The following is a 22046-nucleotide window of genomic DNA, read 5'->3' on the forward strand; positions in this document are numbered from 1 at the left end:
ACGTGGGAGAACAGGCCAACCCCCACCTCACTACAGCCTCCTTTAAGGTATCTGTAGAGAGCGATAAGGTCGCCCCTGAGCCTCCTCTTCTCCAGGCTGAACAAGCCCAGCTCCTTCAGCCGCTCCTCGTAGGACTTGTTCTCCAGGCCCCTCACCAGCTTCGTCACCCTTCTTTGGACCCGCTCAAGCACCTCGATGTCCTTCTTGTAGCGAGGGGCCCAAAACTGAACACAGTACTCGAGGTGCGGCCTCACCAGAGCCGAGTACAGGGGGACGATCACCTCCCTAGCCCTGCTGGTCACAGTGTTTCTGATACAAGCCAGGATGCCGTTGGCCTTCTTGGCCACCTGAGCACACTGCTGGCTCATATTCAGCCGACTGTCCACCATCACTCCCAGGTCCTTCCCTGCCTGGCAGCTCTCCAACCACTCATGTCCCAGCCTGTAGCTCTGCTTGGGGTTATTGCGCCCCAGGTGCAGGACCCGGCACTTGGCCTTGTTGAACTTCATGCAATTGACCTCAGCCCATCGGTGCAGCCTATCCAGATCCTCCTGCAGAGCCTTCCTACCCTCGAGCAGATCGACACACGCACCTAGCTTGGTGTCATCTGCAAACTTACTGAGGGTGCACTCAATGCCCTCGTCCAGATCATTGATGAAGATATTAAAGAGGACCGGCCCCAGCACCGAGCCCTGGGGGACGCCACTAGTGACTGGCCTCCAACTGGACTTGACTCCATTCACAACTCTTTGGGCCCGGCTATCCAGCCAGTTTCTAACCCAACGAAGCGTGCGCCAGTCCAAGCCAAGAGCAGCCAGTTTCTTGAGGAGAATGCTGTGGGAGACGGTGTCAAAAGCCTTGCTGAAGTCAAGGTAGACCACATCCACAGCCTTTCCCTCGTCCACCCAGCGCGTCACTTTGTCAAGGACTGGATGTATGCAAGTATCCTGACAGAATATTCATCTGCTTTGAAAAGACGTGCTCTGGGTTCAGAGGGTTTATGGTTTGGTAACTGAAAAATACTCTGCAGGTACCAGGTATCTTCACATAAAGCATATGGCACTGGCCACAGCTTGAGGAAGTGTAACCCAGTCTGATCCAGGAAGATTGAGGCAGCAGCTGGGTTTGCACATTTAGAGAAGAAAGGGGAAAACAAAAAGGAGAGCAAGACGTTGGACGTTGAAAAGAATGATGGAGATGCTGGCCTGGTCAGGGAAAAAAAGGTACCTTCAATTAACTCTAATTTAAACTCACAGTTAAAAGGAGATTAAAAATTGCACAAGATTCAATGACAGCTGGAAAAGCATGCTTGTGGGACAGCAGAGAGATGAGATCCCAGAAATAACCAAAACAAGACTTCATTAATTAGAAATCATTTTAGCAAATAAATAAATCAAGCAAACTTCTTAATTTTGTGAAGTTGGGAAGAGTTACTGTAACAGGAGAGCCTATGCCCCAAGAAATCAGGCATGTGTGAAAGCAACAGCTCCTATCAGAACTAAGGTTTAAAAATCTGATTAACTTGTATGCTTCACTCAAAGTCCTCTCCTTTTGCCACTGGCTTCTTGCCTCTGTCACAGAGTTCAAAGCAATTCCAGGGGATCACTTACACTGTCCTGGGAAGAGGAAAGAATGAGGATTAGCCATCACAGATGATTTGTAACCTAGGAGGGAGGAGGCCTGCAGTTGGATGCATGGAAAAGGGGAACAGGTTTTACTTGCCCTCAGGTCAGATGTTCCTGCAAGCACCTGCAGTAAAAATTCCAGAAAGCCTCAAGGTTCCTGAAGCATTGGTCACTTGGAGGAGTATTTATACCCTGGGAACAGACAGGAACCTTGTGCCCTCTATGTTGCAAAAGCTGCCTTATGGATTTCTGATACCAGCACGTTAAAAGCAGCGGAAGGTATTACTAACGCCGGAGGAAGACGCGATGTTCGGAAAAGTTCTACCAGACAGCTCACGATGCAGCGAGACACACTGTACTACGCTGTGAATACCCACTTTGGTATTCCTAAACAATCACGAGAAACCAGGGCGTAGATTTACAGCATGTTCATCACCTCTCAGTAACGGCGAAGGGAACTCAGCCGGCAGCATCGTGTAGTTTACCCCGCTCTCACAAAGGGATGCATCACTTTACGCTTCCAAAGCGTGCACACGGACAGTTTCCACAGGAGGGACAGCAGGTTATTTATATCGAGCTTTTGGCAGCTTTCTTCCTTTGCTCAGATAGGCGAGACTTGTAAGGCAAAATAACATCCTACAACTGACACGGTTGTAGGATGGAAACAACAAACTTTTCGCTAGGAAAGCTTCTCCTCCAGGTCACACAGAGCCTCATAAAGGCAGAGCTGGACCTCGCAGTACCAGAATACAAGGCTAAAGATAGCACTGGGCTGTCATCAGTATAACAAAGGAATTTCCTGACACATCCAGTGTATCTATTGTCTTGTGTTTCAATGGACAGCATGGTTACAAACAAAGAAACTAAAAAGGGCTGGTGGTAATGTCAGAGTTCCACTGGAACCAACATCGATGATTAACGTCAGGGAACACTACAATACTTTTTTCCCCTCTCCAAAGCTGGAAGGACAAAACCAGAAACTTTCTCACCTCCCTGGCAGGAATGTCAATGAACTGGTCAAGCAGCATGTTTAACAATGATCCTCGAGCAGCTCTTCTTTAGGAAGCTCAAACAGAATCCACAAACCTTAAGATGATTAAAGGAGATCCGAGGCAGAGCTCAGGCTGTCTGACGGACAGGTGTGCAATAGTCCTCTCCGAAACATGGACGTGACATGTCTGGTCTCACCTTCCCGCAGTTGCACAAGTGGATAGCCAGGTAAAATTGCAGACAGGCGTACCTCGATGGACCCAAGAAATAGATGGCACATGCAAAGTGCCAGCAAGCATCAGATGAACTTCAGGCTGTATCTAGACTAACATGGGCTGTTGCTATTCAAGCATTTTTTCTTAGAAGTATATGCTCTTCCTGTTCAGTTTTCAGGGTCTCCTAGGGCCACAGAGAGCATCAAAACATTTAACAAGCCCCAGGCAGATGCAGAAGCACTTGTCTGAATGGGACAGCCACGAGCAATTACGTCCAGAGCCAGCTCAGCAAAGGCGCTGGTCGGTCAAACCAACAGAATGAAGCAAGTCGACATCCCCAGCCCCGGGGTGGTTCCTGACTTTCCTTTCAAATCCATCTGATTGACAGAGCAAGATGGGTGACAGAGAGGGCAGAGGATGCCTACCCGAACATTAATTTTTCTTCTAGAGTGGATACTCAAAATGTCTGCCTGGAGAAGAGGGATGAGCTCACTCCTGCAGCAGGAGCTCCTACAGGTTGGGCTTCCTGCCAAGGCGTGCTTTGCATGCACCTGAACAGTTTCAAGTCTGGATCTGAAATATTTCAGGAAATTAAGCAATAAATACTTTACTCTGTTCAAGATTACCACCTCCCTGAATAGAAAAATCCCATCTGTTATATTTGGAGTCTGAAAGAAGCTTCAGTAAAACACTAGAGTAACATCTCTGTAAGATGCTGTTATCTTTTTTGGGAGCAGGAAGTAAAAAAAATTGAGGCAATACAAAAAAAAAAAAAAAAAAACAATACTTGTAAGTACAACTCAATGGTTCACATTGCACTTGGTCACAGAACAGAATCTGGGCACTCCAAGTCAGCAGCAGATTAATTTTCCTCCCTCGCCACTTCTCAGGTGATTCAGAAATTTAGCTTTAATGCTTGCAGACAGAGGAAAAACATTTTTATGCTTTATGCAGAGTTTATTTCTCGCCAGAATAAAAACAGATATTTAAACATCAGTCTTCTTTTTGAAGCATATTGGCTCTATCACAGGTAGGTCTGCAGCACGCACTGAAGAGGGAAGGTGTCTAGAGGACACGATCATACATTACAGGAAATTACATTTCTGATGTCAAAAACAATTAAAAAAATGATATAAGGTCTGACATTCCACCTCTAGCTGGTCAACAGTGGCGTAAATACATCATGTCATCTTGTCTTAGCAGCAAGGGTCCGTGGCTGTGATTCACACAGAAGAATGTGGGTGTTTAAACAATGCTCGGTTCCTCCACCTCCCACATTAACCAGCATCTCTTTTTCAGCAGATACTGCATTTGAAGTTGAGGCCACTAATTTCTGGTGCCATTACTCACTCTCAATAGCTGGTCCAGGGCACAGTGAAAAACTACCTTGATTTTACTATGCATCAGTAGCTTCGATGTCTGTTTGAAAAAAAAGACGATATGGTACTATTGAACCAATTTGCTTCATTAACTAGTAACTCTACTTGAAGTGACCTGCCATGTACCACACATCTAAAAGCAGAAAGGTAACCTCACTATTAAGTTAACCAAACAATCAAAGATTCAAAGATTGGGGGATTGGACTAGATGATCTTTCAAGGCCCCTTCCAGTCCCGAACATTCTGTGATTCTACAGCAGGTATGACTAAACTAGACAAAGAAGGGGCTAGTGAGTACAGATAGAGAAAATTAACTCTGAAAATAGTATAAAGATCCTCGTTTTACTACAATAAGAAGTCTGAAGAACTGCAGAGCCCGAGTTTATATTCCAGCATGCTGCATGTTGGAGGCCCACTGCTAAACAGGTGTCACAGTTTTGGCTGGGATAGAGTTAATTTTCTTTGTAAAGGCTCATATTTTTTGGATTTCAGTTTTTTCTGTTTTGGATTTCTGATGAAAACAGCAGTGATAACACACTAATGTTTCAGTTATTGCAGAGCAGTGCTTACACAGAGCCGGGGAATTTTCAGCTCCTCGTGCTCCTCCCCAGCAAGGAGACAGGGGTGCACAAGGAGCTGGGAGGGGACAGAGCTGGGACAGCTGGCCCAGACTGGCCAAAGATAGAACCGGAGTAAAGCAGAAGGAAGGGGGGATGTTTGGAGTGACGTTTGCCTTCCCAAGAACCCATTATGCATGCTGAGCCCTGCTTTCCTGGGAGTGGCTGCACACCTGCCTGATGGTGGGACGTGGTGAATGGATTCCTTGTTTTGCTTCGCTTGTGTAAGCGGCTTTTGCTTTACCTCACCCCGTGAGTTCTGTCACTTTTACCTTTCCACTTCTGTCCCCTATCCTACCTGGGGAAAGAGAATGAGCAGCTAGGTGATGCCCAGCTGCCTGTCAGGGTATAGCACAACAAGAAGGACTCATTCAGTGTGAGCAGGGAGCATCAAAATCCATCAGATACAACAACATCTCCCAAATAAAGGGTGTGGGGGAGATCTCCTTAAGGTTTTTAAGATACAAGGAGAAAAAAAAAAAAGGTTAAAAAGAGCCCACTAGTGAAGCCTTGCAGCCTGAAGTGTCCCAAGGGGTTTTTAGGGTCAATAAGAACTCCATTCTCAATTGGTTCCTTCTTGGCCATAAACATCACTGCTTGGAGAAACAGAGGGGCTGCAGGCTGAAAAAGAGAAAGGCAGGACATCTGTGACACACATTGACAGGATTTTTGTCCTGAAGTGAAGTAGAACAAGATTAGGTTGGTATTTGAAGAACTATTTCACACAAGAAATGTTCCCTTGCCACTACACAGGGGAATACAGATTTGTCAGAGTTTTCAAAACTCGTTTCCCCTTGTCCTTCTGCCCACGTGCTGGTAATGCCCTTACCCAATTCAACATCAAGTAGCACAGCTCCTACGAACAGGAGATATCTCCAAGTGCAATACCACTGCTGTTTTTTTTTCCTATTTGTCAAGTCCTTCTTGCAAACCAAAGAGAAGTGAATCAGTGTGGCTGCAGGCCTCAAGTAAAAGCGATCCAAGAAGGCCTGATGTCAGTGTTTCTCCACACACACGCCAATTCCTGACTAACACAACAAAGCTTGCCTGTTCCTCACACAGTCCATTCATTACGTACTCCCCAGCAAACGGAGTTACAACGTGGAAGAGACAACTTCTACCGTTACACACTGTACTTGCATTCAAGAAATACAGAGAGAGGTATCTCATGCAGATTACACACTCACAAACTCATAAAAAAAAAGTTTTTCCTCAAAAGATAAGGCACTCTATTTGTTGATCCTACGACCTTTTTCCAGATGGGTAGGACAACTGCCACACGGGGAATTTCTAGGAACACGCTAGGAACATCACTTGGAACAACCACTGCAGACTGCGCTTCATGAAATCTACCTACACCATGGGAGGGCCTCAAGGAGCCAAATCCACCCCAGCATCCACTTCATCCTCAGTAGCAGGCATCCCGAGGCAGCTCCACCTGGTATCAGGTTAGAAAACATCGAGTATCTTTTCTTGGTAAGCAGCTACACATCCTACATCTAAATTTAGACATTCTAAATAAATTCATTTCTAGGCCACAGCCTTCTGAATTACACTATGCTCTTTAATTACTTCACGCAGACATCAGCGAATTCAGCCAACTCACATTTTTATTCAGATGCCATAGCAGAGACAAATCATCCTTAACTCTTAGAAGGATTAACTCCCCCTGGAGACAGGGACATAACCTTGGGATTCGTCACTCTCCGCATGCTTTTATTCCCCCTCTTGCTGCTTACCTATCTGCCTTCTCAAACACTTCTGTTTTATCGGCGCGGTACAGGCATATGATTCAGAGCACGGAGACGCTTGGTTCAGTCACCTTCATTCTGCTCCTCACAGGAGCTCTAAGCCTGATGCACAAAGACACACAGCCAGCTCTTCCCACAAGATCTGTGCGGCCGCGTCTATTTTTAAGTTTGTCATTTCACGACAGAAGAGCTGCATTAGCAGTTCAGGAAACCAAGGCAGGTGTGAAGCGAGGAGAGGAGAATGAGCAACCTCGACCCCGCTCCAGGAGCCACGTTTAAGTGCACACAGGATGAGCTGGAACAGCAGCCCCCAGGAGTTTTCAAGCAGCCCGCAGCAAAGCTGACTGCACAACTTGCCTTCCTCTCATTACTGCTGCTCCCACCTCTGGGAGAAGCATCCCTGGAGACGGGAAGAGTTCACGGACTATGATTCACTCGCTACCTGCTGCTATTAAGGCTCTTACCAGGGATACCACTTACAGCTTAGAACCCTGCAATATGCTTTGCACGAAATGATTTATCATTTATGAGGAGGACACGGGATGCAGGAAGAAACTCAGTCATTATAAATGTAAGTTGGATTAAGTCCTTCTGACATTCAAAGACAACTGTGCGCAACCAGAGCCTATTCTCTCTCCCCAGGAAAATGTTAGTGGAGGTTGGCATTGCGAAGGGGAGCTTAGAATTTAGTCACCATGTTTGTCTCAGAAGCCTCTTCCTGCACCACCACCATCAGGGTAGCTTGGAGGCAGAAGGAAAAAATAGCAATACAGAGGCCACGCTGGATGCCTTCTCTGTGCATTCACAGAATCAAAACAAAGCTACAAACACGCTGTTGTCAGAGCAAGATCATTCAGGCTAGAGACTAATGGCAGAAGGGAAACACCCTTCTTTCAGTCCCCAGTGGCATTTCTAGAGAAACCTTCCCACCAAAGGCATGCTGTTTGGTGTCAAGGCGCATTTGTATCTGTGTGATATGTGGCTGCTTGGGCAAGGAGATGTCCGTTACCTAACCAAAGCCTACGAACCAGGTGTACAGATCACCTAAGTGAAAACCTACCTCTCCAGCAGCTCGAGATGCCGTGGGGTCTGTGCTCACCGATGTATTAGAAGTCTCACAAAGCAACTTGGTGCTGGATTACAGAAAGTACCCACCAAAACATCCAGTAACTGGCAACCCCCATCCATCTCCTGATATTCAACAACACAAGTAGGAAGGAAAACAGACTCTCAGGCTGTAGCCACTAGATGGAGAAGGGAAGAAATCGCTGCCCCAGAACATGACACCTCAGCGCTTCTTTAATGGAGACAGAAAGACAGAAAGATGACAGACAGACAGAAACTAGGAAGGCATTCAGAATACTCCAGGGCTACCAGAAGAATAAAAAAGAAGAAAAGATTTTTAACCAAAACAACAACAACAAAAAAATCACTCAGCTAAGAGTGATTCAAAAAAAAAAAAAAAAAAGCTGTTTAACAGGCAGCAACCATTTCTCCATTTCCTTGGGTCACTGCTCTCAAATAATGGCTTTGGGACAATTCATCCCTGCTTGTCAATAAAGCTGCTTTAACAGCTTTTGAACACCAGGCAGTAAGAGCAGGCAGGCAATGCCAGCAGAACAACACAAGCTGCCAGGCATTCAACCCTGGCTTGCTAGCTTTTAACCTCTTCAGAGGCCATTTAACTGCAAATAAAAACAAGCAGGCTAATACATACGCCTTTACTCCACCAAACACAGGCAGGTCCCCCGAACACGGAGCGTACCTTTCCGGCTTTGTTCTTTCCTACGAAGCACATCGCACAGAAAGATCCTTAAAAGCACAGCTGTTACTTTTGTATAATGAACAAATCCAAAAACACCAATTTAGTTTTCAATGCGACTGTTCAGGCTGAGTGAAATGTCAAGGTAGAACAAACAGCACAGCCAGGCAGGTTTGCACACATAATGCTCTTTTGATTAACGAAAAAAAAATCTACTTAAAAATAAAATCCCAGTCATCCACTTGAAGCTGGGGAGGGACGGGGACTGCTACCATTCACCGTTGTTAAAACCATACCTGCAACTACTGTGACCATGACCAGAGAGAAAAAGATTATTCCCTTTACTTGTTAAATCGATTTTATTCAACAGCATAACAGCAGGCTGACTCCGAGGATATGCGAGGTGGCCTTAAGGACCAATTACCCTGTTCCAAGCACCTAATGACAGAATGTCTGAAATAATCACAATAGCAAAGAAGATGGCCCCAAAGAACTGCGAGTACCTGGGACAATGGTGATAAAGGAACGAGCGGGGAAGACTCCCCTCTGCCTACTGACCCAGATAGGGCTCAGACGTCATTAGGCTGGCGTGGGCGAGAGGACAGGGACGAGCAGACGGCTGGACAGGTGACACAGCACAGCTCAGCGATCGTTGCGGGCAGGATTGTGCACCTCGGGTGTCTGAGAGCTGCGACACAAAAAAGTCAGACCTGGCCTGCCCAGCAGTTTGGAGCGAATCACTATGTTGGGAAAGCATGAGCGGCGAGTAGCTGTCATTTCTGATAGAGCTAGGGAACCTAAATGCCACAGAGAAGGAACCCACCTGATGTGTTATATTCCCTCCTAAATAACGTCAGAATGAAGAGGGTCCAATTCCTCTCAGAAACGTGTGAAAGAACATGGAAATCAAATTACAAGGTTTAGGAAGCAGAATTTCTGTCAGAACTAAATTGCTTGGTTGATTTTATTTCAGTTTTAATTGGGAAAGCTTCTCTTGAAGCACATCTTTCTTACCTGACTCTAAAAAAAAGCAGTGACTTCCAGCTGCCTAGGCTTTTCAGCTCCTTACTGCCTTCACTGTAGCTGTTTGTTCTGGACATAAATCCAGAATTTTATTCTACAGATCTGTCAAACAAAGAATTTATACATACCAGTAAATCCACCCTGGAACAGTCAATAGGAAATTGACAGATGCCTTATCCTAACACCTTCTTCTACACATATATAGGAAGCATTAATTTTTCAGTTTTTAGGGGGAAATATTAGTTCAAGAGTTCTTTCCAAAATCCTTCCTTTAGCTCATGGCTGCTTTCCTGCCCATCCAAAGGCAAGCGCCTCCTCTGACGACTCTGCAGGCACACTCAGCTCTTACCCAATCCAGCACAGATAAAAAGAACCAACCCTGCCAGCAGAGTAGGTGAGATCTATCACCCTGGTTTATAGACCAAGAAGAACAATGGCAGGAAGTCAGCAGCAGGGGAAGAAAATAGGAACTGCTGACTCCGAACGCTTCGTTTTGAGATTGATAATTCTTTGTTTAAATGAAATTTCTGTGTTTCCTGTCTGACGGCAGATGAGAACATAATGTGCAGAGAGCGGCTCAGGACAGCTTCTGGCACAGCGACAGGCTGGGATCACGGATGGGATGCAGCAGTGGGAGCCAACAGACCTGAACTCTATCCTGCTCCCGGCACTGACTCACGGCGTAATTTCTCCTCCGGCCAATTAAGTCTTTCTTCTTTAGCTTCTTCATTTTGCAGAGAGGCACCTGGAGACATCTGCCCGCTTTTCATCAAGCACGTTGAAATCTACAGACTAAAAACTCTGCAAAAGCATGAAGTATGACTGATCAAAATCCCAATTTCTTTGAAAGCCTCCAGAAGGAAACCTCCAGGAAGATGTTTTTATGAAAACAAACTGTGATGTGCACCGTATGAGCCGAGCCTTGGTTCAGTGACAGGGTTGTGCCTAGAGTGCACGTTTATGAACAACCTTGCTTAGGAACGGTTTCCTCAACTGGGACCCAAAAAAAAAAAAAAAAGATCCTGTTAATGTAAGTGTTTACACATGGAAAGTAAACATGTAATATACGGCTATCAAAGTCGGGCCCTGAATGTGAGTTCAAGATGCAAATAAAGATTCAAAGCAGGACTAATAAATTGATACTTGTAAATACCAAGCTGTTATTAACACATTTAATAAGATTAACACCTGCGTAACAGCAGATAACATACAAACATCATTAAGTAATCAGCTAGTCCTCATTTACACACAATGAAGTATTAACACCAATACTGCACAAGTTGAGCTTTAACGAACAAACTCTCAAGGCTTCAAAACCGTGTTGGAAACTGCTTAATCCTGAGCTATTTTGAGCCAATTCTGGGACGCAAAGGACTAGACAAGGAGGTGGAGGAGCTAATACAGATTTAACCATCTTATCTATACTGCAAGCAAGCAAAGTCTGGAATTCTCAAATTTTGCACGACTTACATTTCATCCCAACATCACATCACGCCATTTTTAAAGCATAATCCTCCAGCAATTTTCCTTTTTTTTTTTTTTTTTTTTTTGACCTGCTGACTCTCCACACTCATAGGCCAAGGAGTGAAATGCAGGAACAGGTTTCCTTGCCAGCCAGCTCCTCCCTCTTAATTCTAGTTCCAAGAACATAATGAAACTACCAGAGGAAGTTTCTGAAACAAGGAGGAGTACTGAGAATGAGAAAACAAGGTTAGCCACGAGGACTGTCATTCATTATATAATTCAGCCTTTGGGTAATTGGACATTTAGGGAAAGGGGCCGAGAGAAGCTCGGGAGTATGCTCGGCGGCCGCTTCTGCAGCGTTATGTCATCTGGGCTTCTAGCTACTTGGCAGGTATGGGATTTGTATAGGAAAGAATTTGAACAGAAAAATAGCAAAACCACTTATTTCTAGGACAACAGACTATGAACCCTCACAACACTTGCAAAAAGAAGGCACGAAATGCTTAGATTCCGCTACTGTTTGAACTGAAGGAGCTATTTCTCCTGGTTCCTCCCTTCTGCCAGCCTCCCTCACTCCACTGTGCTGCCCTGCACAATGTATTTTTGTCTACCATCTGCTAAATTTTGTGCTCTTATTCATTCAGCATGTGTAAGGAGCTTGGTCTTTATGGCCCAGGAACACGTAGCAATCGCTACCACTGAACTACCCCAATTGTGTAAACTATTTCAGATGTCACCAAAGAATGGAAGAGAGGAAGCAGTACAACACGATTTTTTTTCCAAAATAAAACATTAGGCTCAAGCATATTTCAAAGATAATTATGAAGAGGAATGTACTTATAATTTCAGATACTCAATGGTGGAGTTCTGCCAGCAAGCATTTTATTTCCTCTTAGGCAGTGAGGCAGGTGTCAAAATGAAGGATGAAAGAGAAATGTATTTTTAATAAAGTGAGCAAACTATGCTCTGCTTCATCAAAACAGGGGAAAAGAGTCACGAAATAAAAATGTTCAAGTAAGGGGACTGGCATTTAAAGGGACCCAGCCCTGCACTAGACTGAAAGTAAAAGATCATACTTCTGTGTGGTACCACCGTATCCTGGAGATCTGAGAGAATGGAGGAAGAGAGAACAGGATAAAACATACATAGCTGCTCCCCAAATTAATTAAATTGCTGCCATCCTTAAAAAAAAAAAAAAAAGAAAAAAAAAAAAGTAAGATATCTTCCCACATTTTCTAGAAATCACCAAACTTAAAGACTTTGTTTCTGCCCAGTACTGCTGAGCACCTTAAAACACGATGTAAAATGAATGTAGCATCAGACCCTTGTACCTTTCCTTTGTGCTAAACCTTCTGAAAGGTTTAAGCCCCAGATGCCCTAGGACACCTCACAAATCGGCGATTTGGACCGTGCACCTCTATGTTCCCCAAAACTGCACAAAGAAAACAAATAACCTCTGCCAAAAAAAAGTAGAGGACACTAAAAAAAAGGGAAGAATAATTCCAGCTTCATAAGGCTTCCCCCAAAAGCAAAAAGGCTGGTCTACACTGCTGCATGACAGAATTTTTTTCTGGATCAGCAGGGAATTCCTGACGTGACCAGTTCAGGTTCTCCTACTTAAATCCCAATCTAAAAGAATTCCTGTCCATGCCTCCCCAACTCAGTGCTGTTTTTCAGCTGCACATAACTGCACTCCCTACAAGCAAGTACAGCTCAGCAGTATCACCTGGCTTCCCCGTGCAGCTCCTGGCTTTGACTCGGTTTTCATGCAGCCCCCACATCGATCCCACCCCCTACAGAAACCTGGCTGACACAGACCCCAGCCAGAGCCACAGCTTGCAGCTGGGACCGGGTTTCCCAGCGCTTGTTGGTCGAGATATCACCTGCCACAACCCAGCAGCCAGACTGAGGTGCCCGTTCAGTTTGTTCACGTTTGATTTAGCAACATGGAATCAATCGATGAGGTTCTGGGACAGCATCTTTATCTGATATCACGAAGTTATACTTACATTACTGGCTGCACTGGTATTTTAGTGGAGATGGACAGCAATTCACAACGTGAGTGATCTGCCTTAGGACATGACTATTCAATAAATACCAACCAACCATGACTGCCTGAAAGCCTGTTACCAGTTCTACATTAACACAGCATTTCAAAGCCTCCTGTATTAAAAGCCACTGTGTTTCTACCTTCTCTGGATTAAACTATGTACACCAAAATTTGGAATATCCTTAAAAAAAGTGAAGCAAAACAAGAAACATCCAAACACACACGGTTCAAATGCAGCCAACTGCACTGTCCATCTGTCCGCAGTCCTTACTGGTACGTGTCTGCCATGAGCACTACTGAAATACTCAAATATTTCAGTATAAGAAGATTTTGTAGATCGCGACAAGATTGTTGTTAATAGTTTTTTTGGCAGAATAAGTTTTCCATCCCAGGGGCAGCTGGCTTGGTGCAGGAATACCTAGACAACACTTCAGAGCTTGTGCTTGGATAGAAGACAAAAAAAACAGATGACTTCTTCTTTGGTTGCAAGACTATTCTTTTCTCGGCACCTCCGCTGTTTGAATTACATACCTAAAAAAACACACATGCACTCTTCAAAATACAAGCTGTACAACTTGTGCAGCTTCTCTCACTCCACGGGATTGCTTCAACTCTGTTTACTGTGTGATTCAGTCATTTTTACAGCAATGAACTATGATGCCATGAAGAAAGCATCTGTGTCATCAACGAATGAACAAAGCAGGACAGTTAAAGTTCAGAAGGAACAATTCAAAACTTTCCTACAAAGCCAGACTTTAACGCTCCTGTACTTACTCAGCTGGAGTAGGTAACTTCTCATATTTTAAGACAAGGATTAAGGAAACTTGGGAAGCAATATTTACACACATGCACTGTATACTCAGTTATTGGTGGCATAAACATCAACAGGCTCTGTCTGTACAACTCCTTGTGCCCATCCGACTGCAGAATAATTTTTCAGGTGCTCTCAAAGGGCTATTGTTGAAACAAAGTTAGTCACGCTGCTGCCTGGCACCACCACCAACCCTGGCCATTACGTAAAGCAGCAGCAATAGCCCTGGGAAGGCTTGTTTACCAGCACGTTGCACAACGCCGAGAGGAGCACGCTTGCCAGGCATGGTTAAGTTCACTACGAAAATATGCTTGTAGAGTTAGCAGGTGGGCTGAAACGGTCAGCTGGCGTTTCAGAGGCTAAAGACAAAAGTGTGGGTCTCTGCAAAGTGGAAAGAGGCAGACATCTAACCGACACAGCATGGTGTTATGCCACGAGTTGGAAATGTACTTTAGGAAGTCAGCTACCAAGTAAATCCCATAGAGGATTTAAGATCTTGAACAGAGTTATACAAGAGGCAAAAAGTTTAGGGCTGCGGAAAGGAGCATGACCACAGACAACGCAGTACAGGGCCCATGCAAACCTTGTTGTTACACCACTGCTGCATGCACAAGGCATCTAACCAGGAGAAACCATCCCAGCTGGCCTCAGATGCTCATTCTCCTTTCTTATCCTCCCCACGCTGTTTCAGCCAAGAGCAGGTGATACCTGCTGCTATCACCACTGCACACACTCCGCGGGACAGACACCGCGAGCTCATTTGTAAAGTTCACTGAGTAATTTTGCCAAAGGAACCACTATGTATTTATGTGGCTTGTTAAACAATGTGCTGAGAGAGAGCAAACAGGTGGATGGAGTGCTGCAGTCTGTTGGGAAACTGAACCGCCTCAGACTTCACAAAGAGACTGCAAATTAAAGCTCCTGAACAAATATGTACATTTCCAGCAGCATCTGATACTCGTTAGGCAGTGCCAAAATGTCATTTAGTCATTATTGTTGCTTTACAACTGGAAAATGTTCAAACACAAGCTGAACAGCTCCCCAAAAATCTAAGCCAAATCTTTCTGTAACCCCTCAGATTTGAAGCTGTGACCCCCACAAACCCGTCAAACAGTATGATTAGGAGAGCTTTGCTCCTTCTTTCCTTAAGCCTGAAGACTAAAAGCAAGCGATTTTCCTTCAGCTTGCAAGTGAATGGGAAATCGTTGTCCAAGGGGCTGCTTAGTTCAGAAAAAGATTTTTCTCTTTAGCCTCCAAATCGCCGACAATCCGCCGGTTTGATCTCACTGATCTGGTGGGGAACCGAAGGTGGACAAACAGACCTCCCTGCTGCTGCTGTATCGCCAATTTCGCAACCGTGCCAGGTCAGCTGTCTCGAGCATCAGTCTGCCTATTAGCCATCACACCTTGCAGGTCGAAATTAAAAACATTCATAAACATACTGCCTCTCCTGAAAGCAATCACGTCGAAAGTGTGTCAGCTTCTGTTAAGACTGGACAACTTGATTTAAAAGAAGACTAAGCGGAAACAAAGCCAAGACCTTCCTGTGTCCCAAAACAACAAATATATATATATATATATTTATAAATACATATATATATTTTAGATTTGAATCAGAATACCCATGCAGAATGGATCAATTATTACTATTCTTGCAAAAAACGGCAGACTGGGGCCCCATTGTACAGTGCAGAGGGAGTAAGAGTCTTTGCCACAAAGAACTTCCACTCCGAGTTAGCGCTTAAATCAAAATCCTTTCTAAGCCTGGTTCCTTTCCCATGACCCCCAAAATCCAGGTACAACATACTGGTGAACAACAGTACTTCAGTTAGGTTGTTAAGCCATAATGGGAAAAAAAACAAAACAAGAAAAACCCTAATCAAAACATCATGATGATTCGTAGTGGGAAATAAATTTTGAACTGTTCAATTGAATATAACAATGAGGATTCACAGATATTTGCTGCTCTATGCCCATGAAACAGTGGTCAGAACATAACTGAGAATTTCCTGCAATTAGAACAAAAACTTGCTTTCAGAATGGTCTATTTTAGTTCCTCCTGGTCCAATCAGTTATGGTTACCAAAATAGTTCCGAAGTTTCAGAAGGTGCTACAAAGCCATCAGGAACCTTCATGCAAATAGGCAGGTGCCAAAAAAAGCCACCAGGTTCAAGAGCCACGTTTCTCTATGCCACGTCCACTTCCAGTGTGCAGGAGTCACTTCATTTTTACTTCTGTAATTCCCAGCACCAGTTCCAGCACTGCTGTGCACCACCGAAGCTAAGCCTCTCTGCTAAGTGGATCACACAACATGTGAGAAACCTGGCCTGCGATCACCATTCAAGATGACCCAGGCTTTATAGTTTAATCTCATTATGATTTTTACATCTAGAGAAGCTGCAGAAACACAGGTGACACCGAGTCTTAAAGGCTTGAGGGGGAAGCACCCTTTCTGCTCCAGCTGCATACCTCCAAATCCTCAAATTGGTATGAAGCTGCTCTGCCGACACAAGTTCTAACACACAGGGGGAAATGCAACAAGCAAAAACCTCTTTTGCTCTCTCAGCCAAATATGTTCTAAAAATTAAGAAGGAACCGGGCATTCCAGAAATACAAACTGATTTAGTAGTTCTGCAGGAGGGCTGGTGTCTCGTGACAGGCACTGAACAGACCTGTACCGAAGCCTCCAGTCTGGAAAATAAAAGCTTGGTTCCTTACTAAATCACAGCAGGACTGTAGAGATTAGTGAACATGAAATGCTTTGAAAAAGTGAAAAGCATTAGGCAAGTACTAAGGATTACTAACAGCCTAAAGTTACTTGGGACAGAATTAATTATTTATTCACTTGAAATTACTTTGCTGTAAAAGATATTCTTTTATTTATGACTTAAATGTACTTTTTATCAGCAAAGAGTATCATTGATAAGCCAAGAACACAGAAGTCTTACAGAAAAAGTACAGAACAAGCAACAAAAACTATTTCCGCATCTGATACCATCCAATATGCCTCAGCCCCTGAACCTGGTAGATAACTTCCAAGAAACTGGTTTAAGCACTTTGGGTTCTTCAATCTGGACAAATTTGAACCTAGAGTCTAGGAGATACAAAAGATTTAGTCAAATGGCTGGAAATGTTTTGATTTTTACTTGAAGAATAGAGATTTCTTTGGTGAAACCTGTGGCTTCCAGAAAATAACAATACCTTTCCACCTGAACCTCTAAATTTTGGACTCTAAAAGATATGTAAGGGCATTTTAAAAACATTTTTTAAATGATCCAACCCTCTAATTATACAAAAGGGTAACACACTTTAAAGTATTTAAGTATTATTTTAAGGTGCCAGGCTGTACCTTGCCAAGGGAACATCCAATTGAAATCTCTGAAAGAAAATCCTCGCATTTTACGTGACAAAAAACCTCTTCACCTCTTCATTGAGAAACGTTACAGGTGGTAACTTTCTTTCTCTAAGAATATTGTGCTGTGTGTTATGTCATTGTCAGGAAGCAACTGTAAGTTCTTTAATGCATGCATCATTCTTTACCTACGACAGTAAAATTTTCCAACCTCAACAGATTTTGTTCCACTGGCAGCACAATGAACAAAAACCACATCAGCTAAAAAGACTGTCTCTAACCTTTGAAAAAATTTTGTTCCTTATCTTTGTTCATGTTGCTAAAACAGGAAAGCAGTTTGTTGCACATGACAACAGCCTCTCTGTACAATAAAATACAGTTCTTGGCTATACCAGCTGCAGCCTTTTGAAGTCTCATCTCTGCAGAAAAGATGAACCTCAGTACGCTTACATCATACCAGCAGGTGCTTTGAAATGCCTACTTCGAATCCTCCAACCTGGTGACATAGAACTTACTTGGGATTGTGAATCTTTAGAATGCAGTTTTGAACTGATGCCTCTATGTTTTTATAACTCAATAATCCAACCTCTGAAACTCAGCTTTTATACCACTTTGTACCACTCTGAAGTTTAGCACTAGTGCTTCCTCATAAGGTGATTACTCGTTATGAGCCTGTTTCCCACATGTGCATTTTGAGACCCAACAAAAATTACATTTTTAAGACATCAGAAATAACACTTTCTGTATCTGCTATTATAAAGTGACAGCCACAACCCAGGATTCCTCATTGTTCGTGTATTCTACAAGTCTGAAAACAGACGGCAACAGGACTTGCAGCTGGCAGAATGTCTCCAAAGCCGAGAAGAAATTTTTCTACCAACTTTTAGACAAAAGCAGAAACAGGGCTCTGGGACCCGGATCCCACATGATCCAGCAGATGCTGTTTCCAGCGTCAGCAAGTTTTCATTCAGAAGCAACTGCCTCCATGTTCAATAGTGCCTCACGGATCACATACAAGATCATGTTAGCCTGTATAAATGAGAGGCCTGATTTAGAATTACAGCAAAAACACAGAACACAGCTTTTGTTTGGGAGAACTAAAAAACAACACCCTATCGCTGTTTTCTCCAGCCACCTCACAGGGTTGGTTTTGGATGGCTCATGATGGTTTAACATGTGAAGCACCAAGAAGCACCTGACACCTCTCAATTCCCCCAACCTTACGTATTCTTATTGCAATCCTAACGTTCTGATGAAACCTAGGTGAGACTTATCTGAGCAGTTTGCACGTAGTGTGTACAAATCTGTGCAGTTTGCATGTAGTGTGCATGAAGTGTGTACAAATCTGTGCACTCCACGTCCAATGTGTATGAATCTTTGCACTTTGCACGTAGTGTGCATGAAGTGTGTACAAATCTTTGCACTCTGCATGCAAAGTGCATCAGTCTGTGCAGTTTGCATGCAGTGTGTACAAATCTGTGCACTTTGCACGTGGCGTGTATGAGGTGTGTACAAATCCGTGCACTCTGCACGCAATGTGTACAAATCCGTGCGCTCTGCATGCAATGTGTACAAATCTGTGCACTGTGCATGCAATGTGTACAAATCTGTGCACTCTGCACGCAATGTGTACAAATCCGTGCACTCTGCACGCAATGTGTACAAATCTGTGCACTGTGCATGCAATGTGTACAAATCCGTGCACTCTGCACGCAATGTGTACAAATCTTTGCATGCAATGTGTACAAATCCTTGCACTTTGCATGCAACGTGCATGGATTTGGACAGCTCTTAGGGTCTGGCGGGGGTCAGGCGGGAAACGAATGGTTTCTCCTCCGGCTCCACCGTAACCCAAGGAGTCTCTGGGCATTCAGCAGCTCCTACCAGGAGGGCTCCAGCCCCGGGGCCCTGCAGGAGGAGCCCCCCCGGGGCCGAGGCGCTGCCTGCGGCCGTGCAGCCCCCGCCGCTCCACCCCCGGCCCCCGGGGGCGCCCGAAACTCCGCACGCCCCGCTCCCCTTTGCACAACGCCATTATATAAGGCTAATTACCGCCCGCCTGCCTTTCCCACGTCCCTTCCCAGCCCTACTTCTCGCCTCCCTGCCGCTCCTCCCTACCCCGGGACGAGCCGCTCGGCTTCACCCACCCGGGGGAGGCCTCGGGGCCGGGCGGGGAGAAGAGGAGGAGGAGGAGGAGGAGGCGGCGGCTCCATCCCCATCCCTATCCTTATCCCCATGCCCTGCTCCGCCCGGCCGGGCCGTGCTCACCTCCTGAAGTCAAAGGGCATGGTGCTGGTGGAGGGCGCCGGGCTCAGCTGCGGGCCCCCGGCCCCGGCTCTCGCCCCGCTGCCGCCGGCTGCAAGGCCCAGGAAGTGCCGGCCCCGCCGCCGCGCTGCACCAACCCATTGGGCGGCCCGGCCCGGCCGTCGTTTCCGCCGCCGGGTTAACGGGCACCGAGGGGGAGACGGCCCCGGTTGTGCCCACCGGGTCCGGAGGAAGCCGCCCCGATGGGCTGGAGGAGCCCCGGGGTCTGGCAGTGCCCCGCAGCCCTGAGGCAGCCCCCGCCATGGCGCCCCGCAGGCACCCCGGGGCTGTGAGGGGTGCTCATGGCTCCCTCAGCGCCTCCCCAGGTCCTCTCAGCGGCTGTAGCACCCCGATGAACACCCTGGGGAGCCCAAAACCTTTGGGAACCCAAAACCCTTGGGATCCGCACCCTTGGGATCTGCTGCCCCACAGCCACACAGCCCCTGTCCTGCAGGGAGTTGATCTCCCGGCTCTCCCCTCCCTGGCTTTCCACAGGCACCATCTGTGTTTGCGAGAGGTCACCGGCTCCTCAGCAGTCCTCAAAAAAATTAAATATATACATATAGATGTAAAGATCCAAATCACGGCCTGCCCTGGATGATCCAGTGGGAACGGCCAGGCACGTGGGTCGCAGCGTGGCGGCTCACATGGGTGCGGTGTTGTGGGTTTTGTCAGGCATCTCTCGTGCTTTCGGCATCGCAGTAATGACAGCTTATGTTTGGGGACAGAGGAAAGCTGCAGTGATAGACAGGGAGATGTGTCAGGGTTCAAAGTGACCGTAAAAGACGGAGGAGCACCCTGGCATCACTGCTGCACCTGCTGACACGCGCTGGGTGAACTCTTTTGGTGCCAGCACAGCTCTTTGCTTTCTCTTGAATATCTTTCTGCAGTTTTGTAGGAGGCCAAAGGCTTAAAGTACGAAAAAGCTCCCTATTCCGCAGGCAAGACATTTCCCCATCGCCAGCGTCTCTCTGATCTGCTGTCCTGCCATGTTGCCTGAAGCACTGATGCTTTTGTCTGGCTTCATCCCTGCTGGGTTTAATGCAATGCACATCGCTACTGCCACACTGCTCCGTGTACCAGCCTGCGCCACAGGTTGTTTCCTAATGTCTCCAGCTAATAGCATCAGCCAGGGACTTTTTGCTGCAGATAAACTGTGACCATGACTGCAATTGGGAGTGGTATCACTCACATACTCTGAATGTTCAATTACAGTGCAGGAACAGAACACAACTACTTTTGTCTTCTCATTCTAAAAGCAGAAATTGCAGCAGTCTAAATATGCTTTCTGCTAAATACAGCTTTTCTTCTTGGTTCTGCAGCTTGCTTTCTCTTTCCCATGCTAACATCATCTCCATGCTTAGAGATTCACATCTTTCCTCTCTTCCCTTTCACCCAGAAACCCGACCCATACTTGGAAAAAAAAAAAATTCCAGATTGAAACAAGGAGAGGAAAACTACCTAAGAGTCAGAGCTGTTAATCAATGCCAATCAATGCCATAGGCTTTCAAAAGAAGAGAGAATAATTCTTGCTGGGAGTATTTAAAACTAAAGTGGAGGAATCCCAGGGATGAGATAACAAGGCACAATCCCTCAGAAGCCCCCAGGGAACAGATAAAAATACCTAATTGTTTTTTTGATCTCAGACATCTAAATGATCCGAACTGCATTGTGCAAGCATATTCAGCAGATTGCAAACTGATCGGCCACGAAATCCTGCTGCACTTTGCATTGTGCTCCAAAATTGAACAACACGCTGAAATTAATGAGACAGTTCTCATCTCTCATGAGGTCAAACAGATTACGTAGGCATAGCCAGCGGGTACTATCTGTAGTGGAAAAAAAAAAAAAAAAAAGCAACACACAACAAAACAGTGCCTATCAAGTTCTAGTTACACAACCAAGTGCTAGTCTGGGCTCCTGGCAAGGCCCGGATATCATTAACTATTATTAACCATCTGGTGCAAAGACAAACTCTGTCAGGAGCCAAGATAGCGCTGAAGTGGTTACAGAAGCACTTAACTTGTACGGTAGAGAAATCTGGAGGTGGCCTTGAATGTTTTTGTTCCGCAAGTAGTAAGAGCTCACATTGGGAAGATTTTATTTGCAACTAAAGGGTCAAACTCTGAAGGAACTAATGGACTCAGAGCAGCGCCAGGACAGCTTTCCAATTTGATCCAGTTCACTTACATCCTTGCCAAGGGAAGAAGAAGTTAATGCTCTGAGATAAGACCCTCGTCACAATATTGTTTAATTACATAAGGCTTCTAGTGAGACTGAGATAAGCACTGGAATTTGTCCTTAGTCCAGCTGGGTGCGGCTGCTTAGATCATGTTGTGTATTAGAATGGGAACTGAAAGCCCGGATTTATTTGAGGTGCTTGTCATATCATTAGAACTGGAATAAGTAAACCGATACTGACAACTGATTTAAAAGTTAACTATATATATTTTTTCATGTAAGTAATAAGGTAATATTTTCCTGATAACAGTAGCCTTAAAACTATCAATCATTTCTCTTTAAATAGCATTAATAGCATTGAGCCAAACTAATACTCTGAAATCAGTAAGTAAAAATTTTGAGAACTCTTTCACTAATGAAGAAACTGAAGCAGAGGGATGAATTGACTCACCTAAGACTACAGAGTAAGGTCACCTTCACCTCTAAAATTAGCAAACAAATCCCCTCATTTCTAATTCTGTGTTG

The 22046-nt window shown here is 45.1% G+C and overlaps 1 protein-coding gene across 2 annotated transcripts in view; it reads right to left on the reverse strand.

The window, feature by feature from the left end:
* Window positions 1-19461, reverse strand: part of ERGIC1 (endoplasmic reticulum-golgi intermediate compartment 1) — a 58787-nt gene extending 39326 nt beyond the window's left edge. Inside the window, exons 1-2 of one of the 2 annotated variants that reach the window (XM_072023338.1) lie at window positions 19305-19455; window positions 17921-18068 (exon numbers count right to left, since the gene is read on the reverse strand). In XM_072023338.1, the coding sequence (XP_071879439.1) occupies window positions 17921-17966 (46 nt within the window). In that variant the 5' untranslated portion in view covers window positions 17967-18068; window positions 19305-19455. Of the gene's footprint in view, window positions 1-17920; window positions 18069-19304 lie in introns of both variants that reach the window. The other variant, XM_027468291.3, reaches the window with a different exon arrangement.
* Window positions 19462-22046: the final 2585 nt, after the last annotated feature.

The sequence above is a fragment of the Anas platyrhynchos genome, chromosome 14, assembly GCF_047663525.1.
Source record: "Anas platyrhynchos isolate ZD024472 breed Pekin duck chromosome 14, IASCAAS_PekinDuck_T2T, whole genome shotgun sequence".
NCBI classification, from domain to species: domain Eukaryota; kingdom Metazoa; phylum Chordata; class Aves; order Anseriformes; family Anatidae; genus Anas; species Anas platyrhynchos.